The sequence below is a fragment of the Oncorhynchus kisutch genome, linkage group LG4, assembly GCF_002021735.2.
Source record: "Oncorhynchus kisutch isolate 150728-3 linkage group LG4, Okis_V2, whole genome shotgun sequence".
Lineage (NCBI taxonomy): Eukaryota > Metazoa > Chordata > Actinopteri > Salmoniformes > Salmonidae > Oncorhynchus > Oncorhynchus kisutch.
Window position 1 is genome coordinate 55,949,196 of NC_034177.2, and position 27,172 is coordinate 55,976,367.

General features: G+C 43.6%; 1 protein-coding gene across 1 annotated transcript in view; it reads right to left on the reverse strand.

Annotated features, from left to right (window-relative positions):
• Positions 1–27,172, reverse strand: part of LOC109889705 (cadherin-23) — a 648,086-nt gene that overhangs the window by 576,737 nt on the left and 44,177 nt on the right. The window contains exons 2-3 of the mRNA XM_031823245.1: positions 25,579–25,682; positions 1,625–1,699 (exon numbers count right to left, since the gene is read on the reverse strand). Of these exons, the coding sequence (XP_031679105.1) occupies positions 1,625–1,699; positions 25,579–25,663 (160 nt within the window). The 5' untranslated portion in view covers positions 25,664–25,682. The remainder of the gene's footprint in view (positions 1–1,624; positions 1,700–25,578; positions 25,683–27,172) is intronic.

Genomic DNA, 27,172 nt, shown 5'->3' on the forward strand with positions numbered 1-27,172 from the left:
TATACCAGAACTAAGAACCTAACAATATCTTTATGTTGTTTGAAAAATAAAATCTATTAAAAAAAGAGACAAAACAAATATGAGGCAGAGAGAGCAATCATTCGATCTCCACCGCTGATGTGCTCACCTGTACCAACCAAGTGATCATGACAGTACTTGCTAATCCAAGAGCTTTCACAACATCAAACATATATCTGCTGTTTACTTAATTCACTCAACTTGACATCATCATCATCATCCATTCAGAGCTCAACGATGTGTCCGAATCCGTATTATCAACCGACATAGCTACCGTTTCTTCTAAAGTGAAAAGTTGTGGCTGCGTTGGCGCCACCATTTTGGATCTTTTTAAATAAATGACAACATACCCTGTTTATGGTTTCTGGTTGATGACAACTGCCTTGCGAATACGACACCAGCTTGTTAGCAAGTACATTATTCATTATTGACACATGTTGTTAGAAAAACAAGGCCACTATAGAAATTTAAAGGACAGCCATCGAGGCCGCTATGGGTCCTACTGGGTTAACTTCTTATGGCTACTCGACAACATTCTGCTGAAAAAGTATCGCACGAAATAAAAAAATATTTTTGGGAAATATGTAACTTTCATACATTAAAAAGTGCAATACACCAAATGAAAGATACACCTCTTGTTAATCTACCCACCGTGTCCCATTTCAATAATACTTTACAGCAAAGCACAATATACGATTATGTTAGGTCAGAGCCTAGTCACAAAAACATTTGATAGTGAAGTTGTTCCTACAACCTTTGACTCAACTATGCATTAGCATCCAGGCCTAGAAGGCTCTCTCTCTCTCTCTCTCTCTCTCTCTCTCTCTCTCTCTCTCTCTCTCTCTCTCTCTCTCTCTCTCTCTCTCTCTCTCTCTCTCTCTCTCTCTTCTCTCTCTCTCTCTCTCTCTCTCTCTCTCTCTCTCTCTCTCTCTCTCTCTCTCTCTCTCTCTCTCTCTCTCTCTCTCTCTCTCTCTCTCTCTCTCTCTCTCTCTCTCTCTCTCTCTCTCTCTCTCTCTCTCTCTCTCTCTCTCTCTCTCTCTCTCTCTCTCTCTCTCTCTCTCTCTCTCTCTCTCTCTCTCTCTCTCTCTCTCTCTCTCTCTCTTCTCTCTCTCTCTCTCTCTCTCTCCTTCTCTCTCTCTCTCTCTTCTCTCTCTCTCTCTCCTCTCTCCTCTCTCTCTCTCTCCCTCTCTCTCTCTCTCTCTCTCTCTCTCTCTCTCTCTCTCTCTCTCTCCTCTCTCTCTTCTCTCCTCTCTCTCTCTCTCTCTCTCTCCTCTCTCTCTCTCTCTCTCTCTCTCTCTCTCTCTCTCTCTCTCTCTCTCTCTCTCTCTCTCTCTCTCTCTTCTCTCTCTTCTCTCTCTCTCACTTCATATGCGTTCTTCCGGTCTTTGTTACACATTTTTCTTTCTCTAAGCAGAGTAATTCACACCTGAACCAGTGACTTCATTTAATGTTTTTATATCTCTCTGATCTTCCCATATCTCTCTAAATCACAAATGAAGACTGGATGGTCTGCTGAATTCCACCACGACTTGGGACGTTGACCACACAATGTGGACAGTAAATGGACAACATATATAGTCACACACACACACACTGAAAGACTCACCAACTGGTGTGTTCTCATAGATGAGAAGGTATGAGTGGAAAAAGTAGTTCTGGAAGCGTGGAGGCTGGTTGGAGGCTATGGAAGAGGAGAGAAAGAGAGGAGGAAAGTGGGATTAAGTTAGGCACTACAGGCTCTTATAATATCCCTATATAGGTGTGAGAAATGTAAATAAAAACATGTTTCAGTGCCTGGAGGCATAGGCATACACTGCAGGTATACATATGTGTGTATGTGTGAGTGTGTGTGTTCATCTATGATGTGAATGACTCCTACCTATGTGCAGTTTACATGAAAGCATACTGGAGTGTGCCATCACATACAGTATTTCAGAGACACTGCATGTTAAGCTGTGCCTGTGTGCATACTGATTTATCAGTATGAAAAGGGAGATGTTCATATCACCACCAACCCACACTACTACTGGAGTATTATACAGGTATTTGCATTCCTTGACTTACTCCAAATTCTTGTGACAGCCTGAATTAAAAATATTTTTTGGGGGGTCAACCATCTGCACACAATACCCCACAATGACAAAGTGAAAACATGTTTTTCGAAATGTTTACAAATGTATTGAAAATGAAATACGGAAATATCTAACATAAATAAGTATTCACAACCCTGAATCAATACCTTGTAGAAACACCTTTGGCAGCAATTACAGCTGTGAGTCTTTCTGGATAAGAGTCTAAGAGCTTTCCACATGTGGGTTGTGCAACATGTGCCCATTATTATTTTTACAAGTATTCAAGCTCTATCAAATTAGTTGTTGATCATTGCTAGACAACCATTTTTCATGGTCTTCTTGGTGAGCAACTCCAGTGTAGGTTTGGCCCCAGTCCTTAACAATTGCAAGCATACCCATAACATGATGCAGCCACCACTATGATTGAATATATGGAGAGTGTTACTCAGTAATGTCTTTTATTCAAATCAAATCAAATTGTATTTGTCACATACACATGGTTAGCAGATGTTAATGCGAGTGTAGCGAAATGCTTGTGCTTCTAGTTCCGACAATGCAGTAATAACGAACAAGTAATCTAACTAACAATTCCAAAAAACGACTGTCTTATACACAGTGTAAGGGCATAAAGAATATGTACATAAGGATATATGAATGAGTGATGGTACAGAGGAGCATAGGCAAGATACAGTAGATGGTATCGAGTACAGTATATACATATGAGATGAGTATGTAAACAAGGTGGCATAGTTAAAGTGGTTGGTGATACATGCATTACATAAGGATGCAGTCGATGATATAGAGTACAGTATCTACGTATGCATATGAGATGAATAATGTAGGGTAAGTAACATTATATAAGGTAGCATTGTTTAAAGTGGCTAGTGATATATTTACATCATTTCCCATCAATTCCCATTATTAAAGTGGCTGGAGTAGAGTCAGTGTCGTTGACAGTGTGTTGGCAGTAGCCACTCAATGTTAGTGGTGGCTGTTTAACAGTCTGATGGCCTTGAGATAGAAGCTGTTTTTCAGTCTCTCGGTCCCAGCTTTGATGCACCTGTACTGACCTCGCCTTCTGGATGACAGCGGGGTGAACAGGCAGTGGCTCGGGTGGTTGATGTCCTTGATGATCTTTATGGCCTTCCTGTAGCATCGGGTGGTGTAGGTGTCCTGGAGGGCAGGTAGTTTGCCCCCGGTGATGCGTTGTGCAGACCTCACTACCCTCTGGAGAGCCTTACGGTTGAGGGCGGTGCAGTTGCCATACCAGGCGGTGATACAGCCCGCCAGGATGCTCTCGATTGTGCATCTGTAGAAGTTTGTGAGTGCTTTTGGTGACAAGCCGAATTTCTTCAGCCTCCTGAGGTTGAAGAGGCGCTGCTGCGCCTTCCTCACGATGCTGTCTGTGTGAGTGGACCAATTCAGTTTGTCTGTGATGTGTATGCCGAGGAACTTAAAACTTGCTACCCTCTCCACTACTGTTCCATCGATGTGGATGGGGGGGTGTTCCCTCTGCTGTTTCCTGAAGTCCACAATCATCTCCTTAGTTTTGTTGACGTTGAGTGTGAGGTTATTTTCCTGACACCACACTCCGAGGGCCCTCACCTCCTCCCTGTAGGCCGTCTCGTCGTTGTTGGTAATCAAGCCTACCACTGTTGTGTCGTCCGCAAACTTGATGATTGAGTTGGAGGCGTGCGTGGCCACGCAGTCGTGGGTGAACAGGGAGTACAGGAGAGGGCTCAGAACGCACCCTTGTGGGGCCCCAGTGTTGAGGATCAGCGGGGAGGAGATGTTGTTGCCTACCCTCACCACCTGGGGGCGGCCCGTCAGGAAGTCCAGTACCCAGTTGCACAGGGCGGGGTCGAGACCCAGGGTCTCGAGCTTGATGACGAGCTTGGAGGGTACTATGGTGTTGAATGCCGAGCTGTAGTCGATGAACAGCATTCTCACATAGGTATTCCTCTTGTCCAGATGGGTTAGGGCAGTGTGCAGTGTGGTTGAGATTGCATCGTCTGTGGACCTATTTGGGCGGTAAGCAAATTGGAGTGGGTCTAGGGTGTCAGGTAGGGTGGAGGTGATATGGTCCTTGACTAGTCTCTCAAAGCACTTCATGATGACGGATGTGAGTGCTACGGGGCGGTAGTCGTTTAGCTCAGTTACCTTAGCTTTCTTGGGAACAGGAACAATGGTGGCCCTCTTGAAGCATGTGGGAACAGCAGACTGGTATAGGGATTGATTGAATATGTCCGTAAACACACCGGCCAGCTGGGGATGCCGTCTGGGCCTGCAGCCTTGCGAGGGTTAACACATTTAAATGTCTTACTCACTTCGGCTGCAGTGAAGGAGAGACCGCATGTTTTCGTTGCAGGCCGTGTCAGTGGCACTGTATTGTCCTCAAAGTGGGCAAAAAAGTTATTTAGTCTGCCTGGGAGCAAGACATCCTGGTCCGTGACTGGGCTGGGTTTCTTCCTGTAGTCCGTGATTGACTGTAGACCCTGCCACATGCCTCTTGTGTCTGAGCCGTTGAATTGAGATTCTACTTTGTCTCTGTACTGGCGCTTAGCTTGTTTGATAGCCTTGCGGAGGGAATAGCTGCACTGTTTGTATTCAGTCATGTTACCAGACACCTTGCTATGATTAAAAGCAGTGGTTCGCGCCTTCAGTTTCACACGAATGCTGCCATCAATCCACGGTTTCTGGTTAGGGAATGTTTTAATCGTTGCTATGGGAACGACATCTTCAACGCACGTTCTAATGAACTCGCACACCGAATCAGCGTATTCGTCAATGTTGTTGTCTGAGGCAATACGAAACATCTCCCAGTCCACGTGATGGAAGCAGTCTTGGAGTGTAGAGTCAGCTTGGTCAGACCAGCGTTGGACAGACCTCAGCGTGGGAGCTTCTTGTTTTAGTTTCTGTCTGTAGGCAGGGATCAACAAAATGGAGTCGTGGTCAGCTTTACCGAAAGGGGGGCGGGGCAGGGCCTTATATGCATCGCGGAAGTTAGAGTAACAATGATCCAGGGTCTTTCCACCCCTGGTTGCGCAATCGATATGCTGATAAAATTTAGGGAGTCTTGTTTTCAGATTAGCCTTGTTAAAATCCCCAGCTACAATGAATGCAGCCTCCGGATAAATCGTTTCCAGTTTGCAGAGAGTTAAATAAAGTTCGTTCAGAGCCACCGATGTGTCTGCTTGGGGGGGGATATATACGGCTGTGATTATAATCGAAGAGAATTCTCTTGGTAGATAATGCGGTCTACATTTGATTGTGAGGAATTCTAAATCAGGTGAACAGAAGGATTTGAGTTCCTGTATGTTTCTTTCATCACACCATGTCACGTTAGTCATAAGGCATACGCCCCCGCCCCTCTTCTTACCAGAGAGATGTTTGTTTCTGTCGGCGCGATGCGTGGAGAAACCCGCTGGCTGCACCGCTTCGGATAGAGTCACTCCAGTTAGCCATGTTTCCGTGAAGCAGAGAACGTTACAGTCTCTGATGTCCCTCTGGAATGCTACCCATGCTCGGATTTCATCAACCTTGTTGTCAAGTGACTGGACATTGGCAAGAAGAATGCTAGGGAGTGGTGCACGGTGTGCCCGTCTCCGGAGTCTGACCAGAAGACCGCCTCGTTTCCCTCTTTTTCTGAGTCGTGTATTTTTTTTAAAAATTGAATACCCCTTTGAGCATGGTGAAGTTATTAATCATACTTTGTAATTAATACATACAACCAGTCACTAAAAAGATACAGGCGTCCTTCCTAACTCAGTTGCCAAAGAGGAAGGAAACTGCTCAAGGATTTCAACATGAGGCCAATGATGACGTTAAACCAGTTACAGAGTTTAATGGCTGTGATCGGAGAAAACTGAGGATGAATCAACAACAGGATGAACCGATCGGCTCACACATGCATACCTGCATGCTGTCACTGAGCCTCAATTAGATAGGATGTGTCACAAATGGCACGCTATTACTATTATAATGCACTACAAAGGGAATAGGGTGCCATTTGGGATCCAATCCTAGGCTATGGCCACCACAATGGATATATTACACAAAAGGGAGTACTCTAAATGGGGGGCTGCTACTGTGCTCTCCAGGACCTCCTGATTCCTTTATTTTATTATTTCAAGGGGGCCAAATCAGAGAGGGAACATAAATTGTCCGGGTCACTGGGCTAATTGGCTGGTCTGGAGAAAGAAAGAGGTTGGGGGGGGTAAAGAGAAATAGGGGGGATGGAGAAGCAGAGTGTGAGAGAGAAGGGTGAGGGGACAAAGGGGGAGAGAGAGAGAGAGAGAGAGAGAGAGAGAGAGAGAGAGAGAGAGAGGAGTGAAGATGGAGAGGGAGGGAAAAGTAAGAGAGAAATAATAATAGAGAGATGGAAAACAGGGTGAGAGAAGGGGAGTGAGATATAGAGGAGGGAGGAGGGGTGGCAGAATGATGCCGGAGAGGATGGTTGCCGTTTTATGGGCTCCTAACCAATTGTGCTGTTTTGTGTGTTTTTTTTGTTTCTAACTTATTTTGTACATAATGTTTCTGCCACTGTCCAAAAAGAGCTTATGGATATTAGAACAGTGATTACTCAACTCAAACTGGTTTAAAACATTTTCTTTAACGAGTCAGACGCGAAGGACTTACTGCTGCTACCGGACCAGGCACAAATACTTGAGGAGAGAGGAGGCTGCCGATAGAGGGGGGAAGCAGATCCGGGTGCCTTGTGAGAATTTGTCGGCAAGTGGGTAACCCGCCTCTACCATCCGTCCTATTAGCCAATGTGCAATCATTGGACAATACACTGGATGAGCTCTGTTTGAGACTATCTTAACAACGGGACATTAAAAACTGTAATATCTTATGCTTCACAGAGTCATGGCTGAACGAGGACAAAGATAATATGCAGTTGGCTAGGTTTTCTGTCCATCGGCAGAACATAACAGCTACCTCTGGTAAGACGAGCGGTAGCGGTCTGTGTCTATTTGTCAATAACAGCTGGTGTGCGAAATCTTATATTACATTGGTCTCAAGGATTTGTTTGCCTGAGGTAGAGTAGCTAATGATAAGCTCTAGACCACATGATTTACCAAGAGAGTTTTCATCTATATTCCTTGTAGCTGTCTATTTACCAACACAAACTGATGCTGGCACTAAGATCACACTCAACAAGTTGTATAAGGCCATAAGCAAATAAGAAAATGCTCATCTAAAGGTGGTGCTCATAGTGGCCGTGGACTTTAATGCAGGAAAACTTACATCCGTTTACCTAATTTATACCAGCATGTCACGTGCAACCAGAGGGAAAAAACTCTAGATCACCTTTACTCCACACACAGAGATGCGTACAAAGCTCTCCCTCGTTCTCCATTTGGCAAATCTGACTACAGTTATATCGTCCGGATTCCTGCTTATAAGCTAAAACTAAAGCAGGAAGTACCAGTGACTCGCATAATACGGAAGTGGTCAGATGACGCAGATGCTAAACTACAGGATTGTTTTGCTAGCATAGACTGGAATATGTTCCGGGATTTTTTATTTAACTTTTTTTTATTTCACCTTTACGTAACCAGGTAGGCTAGTTAAGAACAAGTTCTCATTTCCAACTGCGACCTGGCCAAGATAAAGCAAAGCAGTGCGACAAAAAAACAACACAAAGTTACATATAGACAAATGTACAGTCAATAACACAATAGAAACATTTTAGAAAAATATGTGTACAGTGTGTGCAAATGTAGAAGAGTAGGGAGGTAGACAATAAATAGGCCATAGAAGCAAAATAATTACAATTTAGCATTAACACTGGAGTGATAGCTGTGCAGATGATGATGTGCAAGTAGAGATACTGGGGTGCAAAAGAGCAAGAGAGTAAGGAATAATATGGGGATGAGGTAGGTAGGTGTGATGTTTACAGATTGTCTGTGTACAGGTACAGTGATCGGTAAGCTGCTCTGACAGCTGATGCTTAATGTTAGAGAGGGGGATATAAGACTCCAGCTTCAGTGATTTTTGCAATTCGTTCCAGTCATTGGCAGCAGAGAACTGGAAGGAAAGGCGGCCAAAGGTAGTGTTGGCTTTGGGGATGACCAGTGAAATATACCTGCTGGAGCACGTGCTACGGGTGGGTGTTGCTATGGTAACCAGTGAGCTAAGAGAAGGCGGGTCTTTACCTAGCAAAGACTTATAGACGACCTGGAGGCAGTGGGTTTGTCAACGAATATGTAGTGAGGGCTATCCAATGAGAGCATACAGGTCGCGGTGGTCAGTAGTATATGGGGCTTTGGTGACAAAATTGATGGCACTGTGATAGACTGCATCCAATTTGCTGAGTAGACTGTTGTGGGCTATTTTGTAAATGACATCGCCAAAGTCAAGGATCGGTAGGATAGTCAGTTACGAGGGTATGTTTGGCAGCATGAGTGAAGGAGGCTTTGTTGCAAAATAGGAAGCTCATTCTAGATTTAATTTTGGATTGAAGATGCTTATTGTGTGTCTGGAAGGAGAGTTTACAGTCTAACCAGACACCTAGGTATTTGTAGTTGTCCACATATTCTAGGTCAGAAATGTCCAGAGTAGTGATGCCAGTCGGGCGGGAGGGTGTGGGCAGCAATCGTTTGAAGAGCATGCACATAGCTCCACTAGCATTTAAAAGCAGTTGGAGGCCACGGAAGGAGTGTTGTATGGCGTTTAAGCCGTTTGGAGGTTTGTTAACACAGTGTCCAAAGAAGGGCCAGATGTGTACAGAATGGTGTCGTCTGCGTAGAGGTGGATCAGAGAATCACCAGCAGCAAGAGCGACATCATTGATGTATACAGAGAAAAAAGTTGTGGCACTCCAATAGAGACTGCCAGAGGTCCAGACAACAGTCCCTCCGATTTGACACACTGAACTCTATCTGAGAAGTAGTTGATGAACCAGGCGAGACAGTAATTTGAGAAGCCAAGGCTATTGAGTCTGCCAATAAGAATGCAGTGAATGACAGAGTTGAAAGCCTTGGCCAGGTCAATGAGGCTTGTTTTCGAGTTGCTGTGCGTTTTGTTGCCAACCTGTTTTGCTACCTGACAACTTTACGGTTTTCACTTTTTAATTACCGTTCATATATTTATTTATTTTTTCCTCAACTTTTTCACTCCGGACGCTTTATCTGGACACGATTCGTCAGGACCTCCAACAGCCGAAGCTAAGTAGTAACATTAACATGATGCCTTCTAATTGCAGCCGCTGTACTCGCCTTACGGCGAGGATAGCTGTGCTGCAAGCCCAGCTTCAGACGCAATCGTTAGGCAAGGGTAATTTCAGTGTAGGAAAGGATGAAACAGCGTCTGTGGCACCAGTAAGTACAGATAGTAGTGTAAATCCCCTGGCACAGTCCCCGCAGCCGGACAACTTTCTCACGGTTTCTGGAAGGAAATGCTGTAGGAACGCTCAACCGGTGTCGCTCATTCAGCCGACAGAAACTTTCAACCGGTTTTCCCCATTAAGCAGCGGGTCGGAGTCAGAGGCCGATTCTTCTCTGGTCTCTACTCCTCCCGTTACGGGGTCTGAGACGCCGAAGCTTCCCACCATTAGCTCTGACAAATTGAAAACTCTAGTCATTGGCGACTCCATTACCCGCAGTATTAGACTTAAAGCGAATCATCCAGCGATCATACACTGTTTACCCGGGGGCAGGGCTACCGACGTTAAGGCTAATCTGTAGATGGTGCTGGCTAAAGCTAAAACTGGCGAGTGTAGAGAGTATAGAGATATTGTTATCCACGTCGGCACCAACGATGTTAGGATGAAACAGTCAGAAATCACCAAGCGCAACATAGCTTCTGCGTGCATATCAGCTAGAAAGATGTGTCGGCATCGAGTAATTGTCTCTGGCCCCCTCCCAGTTAGGGGGAGTGATGAGCTCTACAGCAGAGTCTCACAACTCAATCGCTGGTTGAGAACTGTTTTCTGCCCCTCCCAAAAGTTAGAATTTGTAGATAATTGGCCCTCTTTCTGGGACTCACCCACAAACAGGACCAAGCCTGACCTGCTGAGGAGTGACGGACTCCATCCTAGCTGGAGGGGTGCTCTCATCTTATCTACCAACATAGACAGGGCTCTAACTCCTCTAGCTCCACAATGAAATAGGGTGCAGGCCAGGCAGCAGGCTGTTAGCCAGCCTGCCAGCATAGTGGAGTCTGCCATTAGCACAGTCAGTGTAGTCAGCTCAGCTATCACCATTGAGACCGTGTCTGTGCCTCGACCTAGGTTGGGCAAAACTAAACATGGCGGTGTTCGCCTTAGCAATCTCACTAGGATAAAGACCACCTCCATTCCTGCCATTACTGAAAGAGATCATGATACCTCACATCTCAAAATAGGGCTACTTAATGTTAGATCCCTTACTTCAAAGGCAATTATAGTCAATGAACTAATCACTGATCATAATCTTGATGTGATTGGCCTGACTGAAACATGGCTTAAGCCTGATGAATTTACTGTTTTAAATGAGGCCTCACCTCCTGGCTACACTAGTGACCATATCCCCCGTGCATCCCGCAAAGGTGGAGGTGTTGCTAACATTTACGATAGCAAATTTCAATTTACAAAAAAAAAATGACATTTTTGTCTTTTGAGCTTCTAGTCATGAAATCTATGCAGCCTACTCAATCACTTTTTATAGCTACTGTTTACAGGCCTCCTGGGCCATATACAGCGTTTCTCACTGAGTTCCCTGAATTCCTATCGGACCTTGTAGTCATAGCAGATAATATTCTAATCTTTGGTGACTTTAATATTCACATGGAAAAGTCCACAGACCCACTCCAAAAGGCTTTCGGAGCCATCATCGACTCAGTGGGTTTTGTCCAACATGTCTCTGGACCCACTCACTGTCACAGTCATACGCTGGACCTAGTTTTGTCCCATGGAATAAATGTGGTGGATCTTAATGTTTTTCCTCATAATCCTGGACTATCGGACCACCATTTTATTACGTTTGCAATTGCAACAAATAATCTGCTTAGACCCCAACCAAGGAACATCAAAAGTCGTGCTATAAATTCACAGACAACACAAAGATTCCTTGATGCCCTTCCAGACTCCCTCTGCCTACCCAAGGACGCCAGAGGACAAAAATCAGTTAACCACCTAACTGAGGATCTCAATTTAACCTTGCGCAATACCCTAGATGCAGTTGCACCCCTAAAAACAAAAAAAATGTCTCATAAGAAACTAGCTCCCTGGTACACAGAAAATACCCGAGCTCTGAAGCAAGCTTCCAGAAAATTGGAACGGAAATGGCGCCACACCAAACAGGAAATCTTCCGACTAGCTTGGAAGGGCGGTACCGTGCAGTACCGTAGAGCCCTTACTGCTGCTCGATCATCCTATTTTTCTAACTTAATTGAGGAAAATAAGAACAATCCGAAATTCCTTTTTAATACTGTCGCAAAGCTAACTAAAAAGCAGCATTCCCCAAGAGAGGATGACTTTCACTTTAGCAGTGATAAATTCATGAACTTCTTTGAGGAAAAGATTATGATTATTAGAAAGCAAATTACGGACTCCTCTTTAAACCTGCGTATTCCTCCAAACCTCAGTTGTCCTGAGTCTGCACAACTCTTCCAGGACCTAGGATCAAGAGAGACGCTCAAGTGTTTTAGTACTATATCTCTTGACACAATGATGAAAATAATTATGGCCTCTAAACCTTCAAGCTGCATACTGGACCCTATTCCAACTAAACTACTGAAAGAGCTGCTTCCTGTGCTTGGCCCTCCTATGTTGAACATAATAAACGGCTCTCTATCCACCGGATGTGTACCAAACTCACTAAAAGTGGCAGTAATAAAGCCTCTCGAAAAAGCCAAACCTTGACCCAGAAAATATAAAAAACTATCGGCCTATATCGAATCTTCCATTCCTCTCAAAAATTTTAGAGAAGGCTGTTGCGCAGCAACTCACTGCCTTCCTGAAGACAAACAATGTATACGAAATGCTTCAGTCTGGTTTTAGACCCCATCATAGCACTGAGACGGCACTTGTGAAGGTGGTAAATGACATTTTAATGGCATCGGACCGAGGCTCTGCATCTGTCCTCGTGCTCCTAGACCTTAGTGCTGCTTTTGATACCATCGATCACCACATTCTTTTGGAGAGATTGGAAACCCAAATTGGTCTACACGGACATGTTCTGGCCTGGTTTAGATCTTATCTGTCGGAAAGATATCAGTTTGTCTCTGTGAATGGTTTGTCCTCTGACAAATCAACTGTAAATTTCGGTGTTCCTCAAGGTTCCGTTTTAGGACCACTATTGTTTTCACTATATATTTTACCTCTTGGGGATGTTATTCGAAAACATAATGTAAACTTTCACTGCTATGCGGATGACACACAGCTGTACATTTCAATGAAACATGGTGAAGCCCCAAAATTGCCCTCGCTAGAAGCATGTGTTTCAGACATAAGGAAGTGGATGGCTGCAAACTTTCTACTATTAAACTCGGACAAAACAGAGATGCTTGTTCTAGGTCCCAAGAAACAAAGAGATCTTCTGTTGAATCTGACAATTAATCTTAATGGTTGTACAGTCGTCTCAAATAAAACTGTGAAGGACCTCGGCGTTACTCTGGACCCTGATCTCTCTTTTGAAGAACATATCAAGACCATTTCAAGGACAGCTTTTTTCCATCTACGTAACATTGCAAAAATCAGAAACTTTCTGTTCAAAAATGATGCAGAAAAATTAATCCATGCTTTTGTCACTTCTAGGTTAGACTACTGCAATGCTCTATTTTCCGGCTACCTGGATAAAGCACTAAATAAACTTCAGTTAGTGCTAAATACGGCTGCTAGAATCCTGACTAGAACTGGCTTCCTGTCAAAGCAAGGGCTGATTTCAAGGTTTTACTGCTAACCTACAAAGCATTACATGGGCTTGCTCCTACCTATCTCTCTGATTTGGTCCTGCCGTACATACCTACACGTACGCTACGGTCACAAGACGCAGGCCTCCTAATTGTCCCTAGAATTTCTAAGCAAACAGCTGGAGGCAGGGCTTTCTCCTATAGAGCTCCATTTTTATGGAACGGTCTGCCTACCCATGTCAGAGACGCAAACTCGGTCTCAACCTTTAAGTCTTTACTGAAGACTCATCTCTTCAGTGGGTCATATGATTGAGTGTAGTCTGGCCCAGGAGTGGGAAGGTGAACGGAAAGGCTCTGGAGCAACGAACCGCCCTTGCTGTCTCTGCCTGGCCGGTTCCCCTCTTTCCACTGGGATTCTCTGCCTCTAACCCTATTACAGGGGCTGAGTCACTGGCTTGCTGGGGCTCTCTCATGCCGTCCCTGGAGGGGGTGCGTCACCTGAGTGGGTTGATTCACTGTTGTGGTCATCCTGTCTGGGTTGGCGCCCCCCCCTTGGGTTGTGCCGTGGCGGAGATCTTTGTGGGCTATACTCAGCCTTGTCTCAGGATGGTAAGTTGGTGGTTGAAGATATCCCTCTAGTGGTGTGGGGGCTGTGCTTTGGCAAAGTGGGTGGGGTTATATCCTTCCTGTTTGGCCCTGTCCGGGGGTGTCCTCGGATGGGGCCACAGTGTCTCCTGACCCCTCCTGTCTCAGCCTCCAGTATTTATGCTGCAGTAGTTTATGTGTCGGGGGGCTGGGGTCAGTTTGTTATATCTGGAGTACTTCTCCTGTCCTATTCGGTGTCCTGTGTGAATCTAAGTGTGCGTTCTCTAATTCTCTCCTTCTCTCTTTCTTTCTCTCTCTCGGAGGACCTGAGCCCTAGGACCATGCCCCAGGACTACCTGACATGATGACTCCTTGCTGTCCCCAGTCCACCTGGCCATGCTGCTGCTCCAGTTTCAACTTCCACCTGACTGTGCTGCTGCTCCAGTTTCAACTGTTCTGCCTTATTATTATTCGACCATGTTGGTCATTTATGAACATTTGAACATCTTGGCCATGTTCTGTTATAATCTCCACCCGGCACAGCCAGAAGAGGACTGGCCACCCCACATAGCCTGGTTCCTCTCTAGGTTTCTTCCTAGGTATTGGCCTTTCTAGGGAGTTTTTCCTAGCCACCGTGCTTCTACACCTGCATTGCTTGCTGTTTGGGGTTTTAGGCTGGGTTTCTGTACAGCACTTTGAGATATCAGCTGATGTAGGAAGGGCTATATAAATAAATTTGATTTGATTTGATTTGATTTGAAGACGGCTGCACGGTACTGTCTTTTATCGTTTGCGGTTATGATATCGTTTAGGACCTTGAGCATGGCTGAGGTGCACCCATGACCAGCTCGGAAACCAGATTACATCAGATTCATCCAATGGCATTGAGGAATATACCTCATCAGTCCCTGGCTTCATCAATAAGTGCATCGATGACGTTGTCCCCACAGTGACCATACATACCCCAACCAGAAACCCTGGATTACAGGCAACATCCTTACTGAGCTAAAGGGTAGAGCTGCTGCTTTCAAGAAGTGGGACTCTAACCTGGACACTTATGAGAAATCCCGCTATGCCCTCTGACAGACCATCAAACAGGCAAAACATCAATACAAAAAAGTATCAACCTCTCCTTCCTTCCTTCTATCCCTCCCTCAAGCTCTCCCCTCTCACAGAAATGGAAACATTCCCTTAAATTGAGATTTTTTTTTTAACCATTCCTCTACCTTATCGAAAGGTTTGTCCTGTCTCTGAATTAGTTTCATTTGTGGCTTGATGATGTGGCCGGTGTCAGCATAGTAGGCTCAGCTTGTCCCATGAATTAATTATAAAAATTGAGGATTAGCTGATATCTGCGAAACAAAGATTCTGGATAATATAGAGAACCATGAACTATTTATTGATCCGCATTTTGATATGCTCGAAAAAGATTCAGATACATCAAACCAAATGAGATAAGACCTTTGCTCTGGGAGCGAAATTGAAGGGAAGCCGCCGTCAAAAATTCTAAATATAACATTTGAGGGGGATTACAGTAATTGAATGGATTACAGTAATAAAATGATGGAAGAAATATGAGCGGAAAATAAGATATTGAATACACCGTGGACTCCCTAAAAGACACCACAGAGACACTACGGTATGATAATAAAACAATGAAAGCCGAAATACTTGATCCAAAGTGCAGAAGTATGAAAAATAATATGGTTATAATGGGAATAAAGGAGGATGAAAACGGAGGAAAAAGTCAGAGGTGTTCATGAAACGTAATCTCAAGATGACGAACGAACAGGTGGATACAATTGATTTTCAAATGGCTTACCATTTTGGTGCAGAGGGAAGGCCCCGTCCGATCGTAGCTATGCTAACTCACTACAAAATGAAAATTGCCTTGTTACAATGGGGTAGAGAACTGAAGAATGATCCGTTCTTTAATGAACCATAAGTCCAACCTTATTTTAAGTCCAAATAGTCCACGGTTCCATACTGCATAAAATAAATGTTTAAGTCAATCACGCAAAAAACAACAATGAATCCATAATTGTTCTGTGTAATGCGGTGCAAATGTGTATCGGGAACTACTTCAGCAGGAGCTAGCTATCACTTCAGCCACAGTGGAATCTTCGAGTCCTTGAACATTTGGTTGTTTATGTACAATTTATCGACCGTTAGACGAACATTCTGCTTCTCAGTTCGGAGTCTTTTGAAAGTAGGGTACAGGGCACGTTGTGTCGTCTCTGCACTATTTCATGGGGAATAGAGAACCCCGTTTTTATTTTTGTATATGATATGGCCTAATTGTAGAGGTTGGGTATATTATAACTTAAAAGCTGTTATATAGTGTGGCCTCCAGATGGGAATTGGAATGTTTAGCTTTTAAGATCAAATGTAATAAATATGAATAGATCTAATGTATGGCTAGGATAAAGGATTATATAATCCTGCCTAGGTTCTCTATTGGAGTAGCCCTATACGTTTCTAAAATAATTGGTGTCATCATCATTTTACATTTAAAAAATACATCTCAATATTAAAAATTTAAAGGACATATTATTGTTCCAATACACACCGGCAAATGGATTGTTGGCAATATACCACAAAACCCTGAGGTGCCTTATTGCTATTGTAAGCTGGTTGCCGGCGTAATTAGAGCAGTAAAAATGGGTGCTTTGTCGTGCCCGTGGTGTACGGTCTGATGTACCACTCCTCTCGGCCGATCAGCATTCAGCATTCAGGGCTCGAGTTTATCATTCTATATAAGCTATTTACGAAACCTTTTATATTCTTGATCCAAATGATATAGGCCTAGGTGTAAAACAGCCGAGATGATAGAGCAACGAACCTGGAATAAAAACTAACTGTGTGTGGGTGGGTGAGGAGAGAGTTGGTTTTACAGGTTTACTGCATGTATTCTTGGCTATTGTGCCATGGCTGTGTCAGGGTCGATTGTAAGTTAAACTTAGGTATTCCTTCATGGGTAGTGTGATGCTAAAGACTTATTTTTACAGGCAGTCGTTAGTGGATGTTAGAATCTATGTTCCTTTTTCCTTCTTCCTTTTATGTCGGATAAAAACTGGAAATAATGAGGACTACATGAAATATGTCTTGCATGTAATGGATATAAAGAACTGTTGCGATATATATATATTTCTTTTAATTTAAAAAAATGAAACAATTGGATCCAATGAACTGAGCAGGCTGGGCTGACATGCTAAGACTTTCTAATATTGTACTGTTACTATTTCTATTACCACCTTTCCAGAAATAAGTCTCTCACTGTTGCAGCTTGTTATAGATCCCACTCAGCTGTGCTCTGGACACCATATGTGAATTAATTTCCCCCCATCTATCTTCAGAGTTTGTACTGTCAGGTGACCTAAACTGGGATATGAATAACACCAAGGCAATCCTACAATCGAAGCTAGATGCCTCAATCTCACACAAATCATCAAGGAACCTACCAGATACAACCCTAAATCCGTAAAACACTGCACCCTCATAGAGATCATCTTGACTAACCTGCCCTCTAAATAAACCTTTGCTGTCTTCAACCAGGATCTCAGCGATCACTGCCTCATTGCCTGTGTCCGTAAAAGGTCAGCGGAAAAACGACCACCCCTCATCACTGTCAAACGCTCCCTCAAACACTAAAGCTTTCTATTCAACCTGGCCCGGGTATCCTGGAAGGATATTGACCTCATTATGTCAGTAGAGGATGCCTGGTTATTCTTTCAAAGTGCTTTCCTCACCATCTTAAATAAGCATGCCCCGTTAACAAATGTACAACTAAGAACAGATATAGCCCTTGGTTCACTCCAGACTTGACTAGCACAAAAACATCCTGTGGCATACTGCATTAGCATTGAATAGCCCCCGTGATATGTACATTTTCAGGAATGTTAGGAAAGCGAAGGCTAGCTTTTTCGAACAGAAATTTGCATCCTGTAGCATAAACTCAAAAAAGTTCTGGGACACTGTAAAGCACCTCCTCCCAACTGCCCACTACACTGAGGCTAGGAAACAACAAGCATTTTTCTACGGCTGGCCATGCTTTCCACCTGGCTACCCCTATCCCGGTCAACAGCTCTGCACCCCCCGCAGCAACTTTCCCAAGCCTCCCCATTTCATCCAAATCCAGATAGCTGATGTTCTGAAAGATCTGCTAAATCTGGACCGCTACAAATCAGCTGGGCTAGACAATCTGGACCCTCTCTCTAAAAGTATCTGCCACAATTGTTGCAACCCCTATTACTAGCCTGTTCAACCTCTCTTTCGTATCATCTGAGATACCTAAAGATTTTAAAGCTGCCGCGGTCTTTCCCCTCTTCAAAGGAGACACTCTAGACCTAAACTGTTACAGACCTTTATCTATCCTACCCTGCCTTTCGAAAGCCAAGTTAACAAAAAGATCACCGACCATTTCGAATCCCACCGAACCTTCTCCACTCTGCAATCTGGTTTCCGAGCTGGTCATGGGTGCACCTCAGCCACACTCAAGGTCCTAAACGATATCGTAACCACCATTGATAAAGACAATACTGTGCAGCCGTATTCATCGACCTGGCCAAGGCTTTCAACTCTGCTAATCACCACATTCTTCTCAGCAGACTCAACAGCCTTGGTTTCTCAAATGACTGCCTCGCCTGGTTCACCAACTACTTCTCAGACAGAGTTCAGTGTGTCAAATCGGAGGGACTGTTGTCTGGACCTCTGGCAGTGTCTATGGGGTTGCCACAGGGTTAAATTCTCAGGCCGACTCTTTTCTCTGTATACATCAATGATGTCGCTCTTGCTGCTGGTGATTCTCTGATCCACCTGTCACGTTTAATCTTCAATGCCCTTGCTGATGGAAGGAGGTTTTCACTCAAAATCTCACGATACATGGCCCCATTCATTCTTTCCTTTACACAGATCAGTCGTCCTGGTCCCTTTGCAGAAACATAGCCCCAAAGCATGATGTTTCCACCCCCATGCTTCACAGTATGTATGGTGTTCTTTGGATGCAACTCAGCATTCATTCTCTGAGTTTTTACCAAAAAGTTATATTTTGGTTTCATCTGACCATATCCCAATCTTCTTCTGGATCATCCAAATACTCTCTAGCAAACTTCAGACGGGCCTGGACATGTACTGGCTAAAGCAGGGGGACACGTCTGGCACTGCAGGATTTGAGTCCCTGGAGGCGTAGTGTGTTACTGATGGTAGGCTTTGTTACTTTGGTCCCAGCTCTCTGCAGGTCATTCACTAGGTCCCCCCGTGTGGTTCTGGGATTTTTGCTCACCGTTCTTGTGATCATTTTGACCCCACGGGGTGAGATCTTGCGTGGAGCCCCAGATCGAGGGAGATTATCAGTGGTCTTGTATGTCTTCAATTTCCTAATAATTGCTCCCACAGTTGATTTCTTCAAACCAAGCTGCTTACCTATTGCAGATTCAGTCTTCCCAGCCTGGTTGCAGGTCTACCATTTTGTTTGTGGTGTCCTTTGACAGCTCTTTGGTCTTGGCCATAGTGGAGTTTGGAGTGTGACTGTTTGAGGTTGTGGACAGGAGATTTTATACTGATAACAAGTTCAAACAGGTGCCATTAATACAGGTAACGAGTGGAGGACAGAGGAGCCTCTTAAAGAAGAAGTTACAGGTCTGTGAGAGCCAGAAATCTTGCTTGTTTGTAGGTGACCAAATACTTATTTTCCACCATAATTTGCAAATAAATTCATTCAAAATCCTACAATGTGATTTTCTGGATTTTTTTCTTCTCATTTTGTCTGTCATAGTTGAAGTCTACCTATCTCATCTTTTTAAGTGGGAGAACTTGCACAATTGGTGGCTGACTAAATACTTTTTTGCCCCACTGTGTGTTTAGAAAGACCTAAAGTTGTATAACAAAAGTAGTTTGAAATGTTTTGGCAAAGTTTACAGGTAACTTTTGACATATTTTGTAGTAAGTTGGAAGCGGTGTTTTTCTGGATCAAACGTGCCAAATAAATTGACATTTTGGATATATATTATGTCTTGAGATGTTGCTTCAATATATCCAAATAATTTTCCTACCTCATGATGCCATCTATTTTGTGAAGTGCAAGCCTACCCCTTTTCCCTCCAAGCATAACAATGGTCATTATGGCCAAACAGTTCTATTTTTGTTTCATCAGACCAGAGGACATTTCTCCAAAAAGTACAATCTTTGTCCCCATGTGCAGTTGCAAACCGTAGTCTGTCTTTATGGCAGTTTTGGAACAGTTGCTTCTTCCTTGTTGAGCGCCCTTTCAGGTTATGTTGATATAGGACTCGTTTTACTGTGGATATAGATACTTGTTTTTATTTAATACATTTTAGTATAAGGCTGTAACATAACAAAATGTGGAAAAAGTCAAGGGGTCTGAATACTTTCCGAAGGCACTGTATATGTTTTGACCATGACAGTTTACAATCTAAGGTAATGTCAAGTAATTTTGTCTCTTGAATCAGCTTTATTTTCTTATTCATGTAAGAGATTATAGCTAAGAGCTATATTAATGTTTATATGAAAGGTACACATATATATATATTGTGTGATCCTGTTTGTTTAGGTTTTTTGAATGTAATAAGAACATACCATATTTAAGTACCTTAAAGTGTTTATTAATATGCACAGTCACTCACATTTGATTCCATCTCATAGTGGTTTATAAGTCAGTATTTGTGAATTGGGTTGTGTTTTTCTGTGGATTCATGTTTATTCTATTTATATTGAACTATGCACATTGAAATGTGAGCTACCATCAGATTCAAATAGAGTTGGATGCAGCCTAGTAAACTATAGGTGGGATATATGGCCAATATCTAAGTATATTGTAATGTTGATGTTTTGAATTCATATTGAGCTCATTGTACAAGTTTCATATTAATATTTACCAAATACCGAATTTACCAAATACAAGCCGGCATTCTTTTCATAAATTATTCAGTTGTGTGGTTTGCATTTCTCCCTACTGCTCTAGTAGCGAATCTAACTGGTTCAATAGAGTTTAAGCTTAAAGTAGCCCATAGTGTTAAGCAGTTGTTACACACACAACTGTTTTATATAATGTTCCACAGTTGAGAGTGCATGTCAGAGCAGAAACCAAGCCAGGTGTCAAATCAAATCAACATTTATTTGTCATGTGCGCTGAAACAACAGGTATAGATAGACCTTACAGTGAAATGCTTACTGATCAACAGGGCAATTTTTAAGTAGAAACTAGGTATTAGGAGAACAATAGATAAAGAAAATAACAGTAGCAAGGCTAAATACAGGCATCGGTTACTTGGACTAATTGAGGCAGTATGTACTTGTAGGTATAGTTAAAGTGACTATGCATATATGACAGGTAAACAGAGAGTAGAAGCAGCGTAAAAGAGGGGTTGGCGGATGGGCGGACGGGGTTGGCGGACGGGTAGCCAATGTAATGATGGCTACCCGTACTATCTGCATTATGTCCTGCCACCCCCCAACCGCCAACCCCTCTTTTATGCTGCTTTTACTCTCTGTTTATCACATATGCATAGTCAACTATAATTTAACTATGTACTATGTACATACTGTTGCTACCTACCCTCACCACCTGGGGGCGGCCCATCAGGAAGTCCAGGAACCAGTTGCAAAGGGAGGTGTTTAGTCCCAGGATCCTTAGCTTAGTGATGAGGTTTGAGGGCACTATTGTGTTGAACGCTGAGCTGTAGTCAATGAGTAGCATTCAAACATAGGTGTACCTTGTGTCCAGGTGGGAAAGGGAAGTGTGGAGTGCAATAGAGATTGCATCAACTGTGGATCTGTTTGGGCAGTATGAAATTGGAGTGGGTCTAGGGATTTCTGGGATAATGGTGTTAATGTGAGCCATTACCAGCCTTTCAAAGCACTTCATGGCTAAGGACGTGAGTGCTACGGGTCTGTAGTCATTTAGGCAGTTTGCCTTTGTGTTCTTGTGCACAGGGACTATGGTGGTCTGCTTGAAACATGTTGGTATTACAGACTCAGTCAGGGACATGTTGAAAATGTTAGTGAAGACACCTGCCAGTTGGTCATCACACGCCCGGAGCACACGTCCTTGTAATCCGTCTGGCCCCGCGGCCTTATGAATGTTGACCTGTTTAAAGGTCTTACTCACGTCAGCTATGGAGAGCGTGATCACACAGTTGTCTGAAACAGCTCATGCTCTCATGCATGCCTCAGTATTGCTTGCCTCGAAGCGAGCATAGAAGTGATTTAGCTCGTCTGGTAGGCTCGTGTCACTGGGCAGCTCTTGGATGGGACTCCCTTTGTAGTCTGTAAAGGTTTGTAGGCCCTGCCGCATAAGACTAGAATCGGAACCGGTGTAGTACGATTCAATCTTAGTCCTGTATTTGCGCTTTGCCTGTTTGATGGTTCGTTGGAGGGCATAGCAGGATTTCTTATAAGCTTCTGGGATAGAGTCCCACACCTTGAAAGTGGCAGCTCTACCCTTTAGCTCAGTGTGAATGTTTGCCTGTAATCCATGGCTTCTGGTTGGGGTATGTACGTAAAGTCACTGTGGGGATGACGTCCTTGATGCACTTATTGGTAAAGCCAGTGACTGATGTGGTGTACTCCTCAATGCCATTGGAATATATTCAAGTTTGTGCTAGCAAAACAGTCCTTTAGTTTAGCATCTGCTTCATTTGACCACTTTTTTATAGCCCGAGTCACTGGTGATTCCTGCTTTAATTTTTGCTTGTAAGCAGGAATGAGGAGGATAGAATTGTGGTCAGATTTGCCAAATGGAGGGTGAGGGAGAGCTCTGTATGCATCTCTGTGTGGAGTAAAGGACCAGAATTCCCTCTGGTTGAACATTTAATATGCTGATACATATTAGGTAAAACTGATTTAAGTTTCCCTGCATTAAAGTCCCCGGCCACTAGGAGCGCCGCCTCTGGGTGAGCGGTTTGCTGTTTGCTTATTTCCTTATACAGTTGACTGAGTGCGGTCTTAGTGCGAGCATCTGTCTGTGGTGATAAATAAACAGCCAGGAAAAATATAGACGAAAACACTCTTGGCAAATAGTGTGGTCTACAGCTTATCATTAGATACTCTACTTCAGGCGAACAAAATCTGGAGACTTCCTTAGATTGTGCACCAGATGTTGTTTACAAATATGCACAGACTGCCCCCCCTCGTCTTACCTGTGTGCGGTTCTATCTAGCCAGTGCAGCATATATCCCACAAGCTGAATATCCATGTCGTCATTTAGCCACTATACGGTGAAACATAAGAGGTCACGATCACGAATATCCTACCAACGGGACATCAAAAACTTTAACCTCTTGTGTTTCACCTAATTTACTGTCCAATGAGTGTACGTTGGCAAGTAATACTGACGGTAAAAGGCAGGTTTCCCACTCGCCGTTGGCAGGTCCTTAAGAGGCACCCCGCTCTGTGTCCTCTGTACCTGCCTCTCTTTCTCTTGCCAATGACAGGGATTTTGGCCTTGTCGGGTGTCTGAAGTACATCCTGTGCGTCCTGCTTGTTGAAGAAAAAATATTTGTCTAATCCGAGGTTGATGATCTCTGTCCTGATATCACACCCTGATCTGTTTCACCTGTCTTTGTGCTTGCCTCCACCCCCCTCCAGGTGTCGCACATCTTTACCATTATCCCCAGTGTATTTATACCTGTGCTCTCTGTGGTCTGTTGCCAGTTCGTTTTGATTGTCAAGCCTACCAGTGTTTCTCCCCTTGCTCATGTTTGTTTCTAGTTCCTGGTTTTGACCATTCTGCTTGCCATTCTGTACCTAGTCACATCCCACTAGATTATTGATCTCTGCCTGCCCTGACCCTGAGACTGCCTGCTGTTCTGTTTTTATACTCTGATCTGGAGCTGACCTGTCGATTTGCCGGCCCACTGTTCCCAGTAATAAACGTTGTTATTTCGACACTGTCTGCATCTGGGTCTTCCCTAAAACGTGATACCATGAGGTCGAAGGAATTGTCTGTAGAGCTCCAAGACAGGCTTGTGTCGAAAAGGAACGGTACCAAAACATTTCTGCCTTATTGAAGGTCCCCAAGAACACAGTGGCCTCCATCATTCTTAAATAGAAGCCGTTTGGAACCACCAAGACTCTTCCTAGAGCTGGCTCCACGACCAAACTGAGCAATCGGTGGAGAAGGGCCTTGGTCAGGGAGGTGACCAAGAACCCGATGGACACTCTGACAGAGCTCCAGAGTTCCTCTATGGAGATATAAGAACCTTACAGAAGGACAATCATCTCTGCAGCACTCCACCTGTCAGGCCTTTATGGTAGAGAGGCCAGACGGAAGCCAATCCTCAGTAAAAAAGGCACATGACCGCCCATTTGGAGTTTGCCTAAAGGCATCTAAAGACTCTCATAAGAAACAAGATTCTCTGGTCTGATGAAACCAAGATTGAATTATTTGGCCTGAATGCCAAGCGACTAGGCTGTAATCACTGCCCAAGGTGCGTCAACAAACGACTGAGTAAATGGTCTGAATACTTATGTAAATGTGATATTTCCGGGGGGTTTTGTGTTTTTTTTGCAAACAATTCTAAAAACCTGTTTTTGTTTTGTCATTAAGGGATTTTGTTTGTAGATTAATGATTGAAAGAAAAAAACTATTTGATACATTTTAGAATAAGGCTGTAACGTAACAAAATGTGGAAAAAGTCAAGGGGTCTGAATACTTTCCGATTGCACTGTAGATTCACTGGTTGTAATGATGGGGAGAGGTCTGTCCGAAATAAAGATACGCTCTGCTTTTTTGACACTGCACTCCAAAAAGCAAGTTCTGCAGGCTCTAGTTTTGTCTTATCTTGATTATTGACCAGTCGTGTGGTCGAGTTTTGCAAGGAAAGACTGACTGTAGTTAAGCTGCAGCTGGCCCAGAACAGAGTGGCACGTCTTGCTCTTCATTGTAATTAGAGGGCTGATATAAATACTATGCATGACAGTCTCTCTTGGCTAAGAGCTGAGGAGAGACTGGCTGCATCACTTCTTATTGTTTGCATAGTCAACTTAAAGACAGCTCTGACACACAAACTTACGGCACCAGGCATGCCACCAGGGGTCTTTTCACAGTCCCCAAATCCAGAACAAATTCAAGAAAGCATACAGTATTATATAGAGCCATTATTGGATGAAACTCCTTTCCATCTCATATTGCTCAAATAAACAGCAAACCTGCTTTCAAAAAACATAGAAAGCAACACCTCACGGCACAACAACTCTCCCCTATTTGACCTAGATAGTTTGTGTGTATGTATTGATATGTAGGCTACGTGTGCCTTTAAAAATGTATGTCATTCTATTCTTGTCTATTAATGTTCTGTATTATGTCATGTTTTGTGTGGACCCCAGGAAGAGTAGCTGCTGCTTTTGCAACAGCTATTGGGGATCCTAACTAGATACCAAAAGACCAAATACCCCCTCCCCTGTATATACCCTCGCTATTGTTATTTTATTGTGTTACTTTTATTTTTTAAACTTTCATTTATTTAGTAAATATTTTCTTAACTTATTTGTCTTAAAACGACATTGTTGGTTAAGGGCTTGTATTCAGCACAAATGACAAATAAAATGTGATTTGAATCCAGAGAGTGTAAGCCCTTTATAAAATCATTGGGGTTGATCTAAAGAGGTCGTGGCATTCACATAATAACTTTCCCCTGCAGCATCAGCAGTGGGTGTGATTGGACGTGTCTCCTGCCTGTCACAGCAATGCTGTCACAACCAGTTTACACGGCATCGTAATTCACAACACACTCAAACACACACACAAACATACACACACACACACGCACGCATGCACGCACACACACAAACATGAATCAAACAGACAAATTGTGCCACATCGATCATCAGGTGTAGATGAAGAAAGCTTGACTAGAGAGACAGGAAGTGATAAGGGGGAGAATAATAGAAATGTAAAACAAAGAAAACATTTACACAGAGGGTAAAAAATAGGGGTTCAGAGAAGAGAGTAAGAGAGAGTAAGAATAAAAGGGTAGAGAAGAGGGAGGAGAAAAGAGAGAATAAGGAGCGGAGTGTGATGGATGGAAGGAAAGTAAGTAGTGGGGACTCACCTTCGCAAAACGTGTGGAGGATGAAGAAGAATAGGAGGAGCTTGGCCACAGTCATCCTGCCACCAAAACCCACACTCCACAACATCGCTTGCTCCTGCTCCGCACTGCAACATACACACATATAGGAAATACTCAGCATGTCTGTGTGTGTGTTTAAAGACAATGTTCAATGTCAGCCTCAGAGAGTAAACAAAGTAAGGTTTTATGAGAAGGAGCAAGTGTTCAGAACATTTAGAAGCAGGGCGGTTTTTCAAAACATTTAAAGGGAAATTTCACACTGGGGGAATCAGGGCTTGTTTTCATAATGTCTGAATCGTTTCTAGGACAGTGAGATGTGGCAGGCCAGGAAGGTAGGTCAGGGATTCGCTCGCTGAATGATACACACTGTGACGACTTCCAGTGTATTGATGGTTTGGGGGGAGTCTGTGTTACACTGATTGCATTATACATTTTTGTGGGTGTAGATATGGTTGTCCTTGTTCAATAGAGCCATTCAGTCTTTCAGCAATATTCCTATCGGCAGATTCTCTGCTAAATATACAAGCAGAAACATTTCTTCCAGTCTCTGAAAGACTACAACTTGTGTTGGGTGGTGCTTCATGCTCTGGCCCCCGTCCCTCCCCAAGGTGGGCTTTTTTGAAAAGGAGGCGGACACTAACAACAATCCTTTGGGGGAAACTGTCCAGATGCAACGGCTTCAAGTGATTCCTCTCATGAACACGAATTCGACAATGGAACCTCTATTAGCTACATGGTGACATTCAACCATACATGTTTTAACTGCAATATAGCGAAGAAGATTCGAAATGAAAGCGTTGGATTTAGCTAACTTTAGAAGCTCAGCTACAGCCGATGTCAGAACCAAGAGGTCACATATACAAATACGGTGCCTAGCTAAGTAAGTTATTTATTCAGCAAGGCACCTAGCTAACTTTATTTCATCTACTGAAACCCATAGTGTGTATTTCTGGCTAACATACTACTTGTTAGTGTAAAGGAGTGCGTAACTGGCTGCAGGGAAGTCAGGTGCAGGAGAGCAGAAATGGGTAGCAAACGGAGCCCTTTATTGAGGCGAACAAAACACTCTCCGTAGGTACTAAGAAAACTAAACCCACACGGGTTACAATAACTCGCCGCAAACCAGCCTGGAGTACACATACATTTACATATAACAATTCCACACACAGACATGGGGGGAAACAGAGGGTTATATGCAAGAAGAGTAATGAGGGAATGTAAACCAGGTGTGCGGGAAAACAAGACAAAACAAATAGAAAATGAAAGGTGGATCGGCGATGGCTAGAAGACCGCCGAACGCCGCCCGAACAAGGAGAGGGACCGACCTCGGCGGAAGTCTTGACAGTTAGAGTGAGGGGAAATCCGATTATTTTTCTGTTTGCTAATTTAGCTAACTAGGTAGCTGGTTAACTAAGTTAGCTAGCTAAACAACTACCAGTAGCCATATCTATGACTAAAACTATAAGAGATCTTTAGTATCTCGATTGTAAAACCTCTTCTCTTTTTAGTCGTAAATATGGCTAGCTGCTAAACAGCAAGCAACAATGTTACAACCAGCCACCTAAAGGTAGGTTTA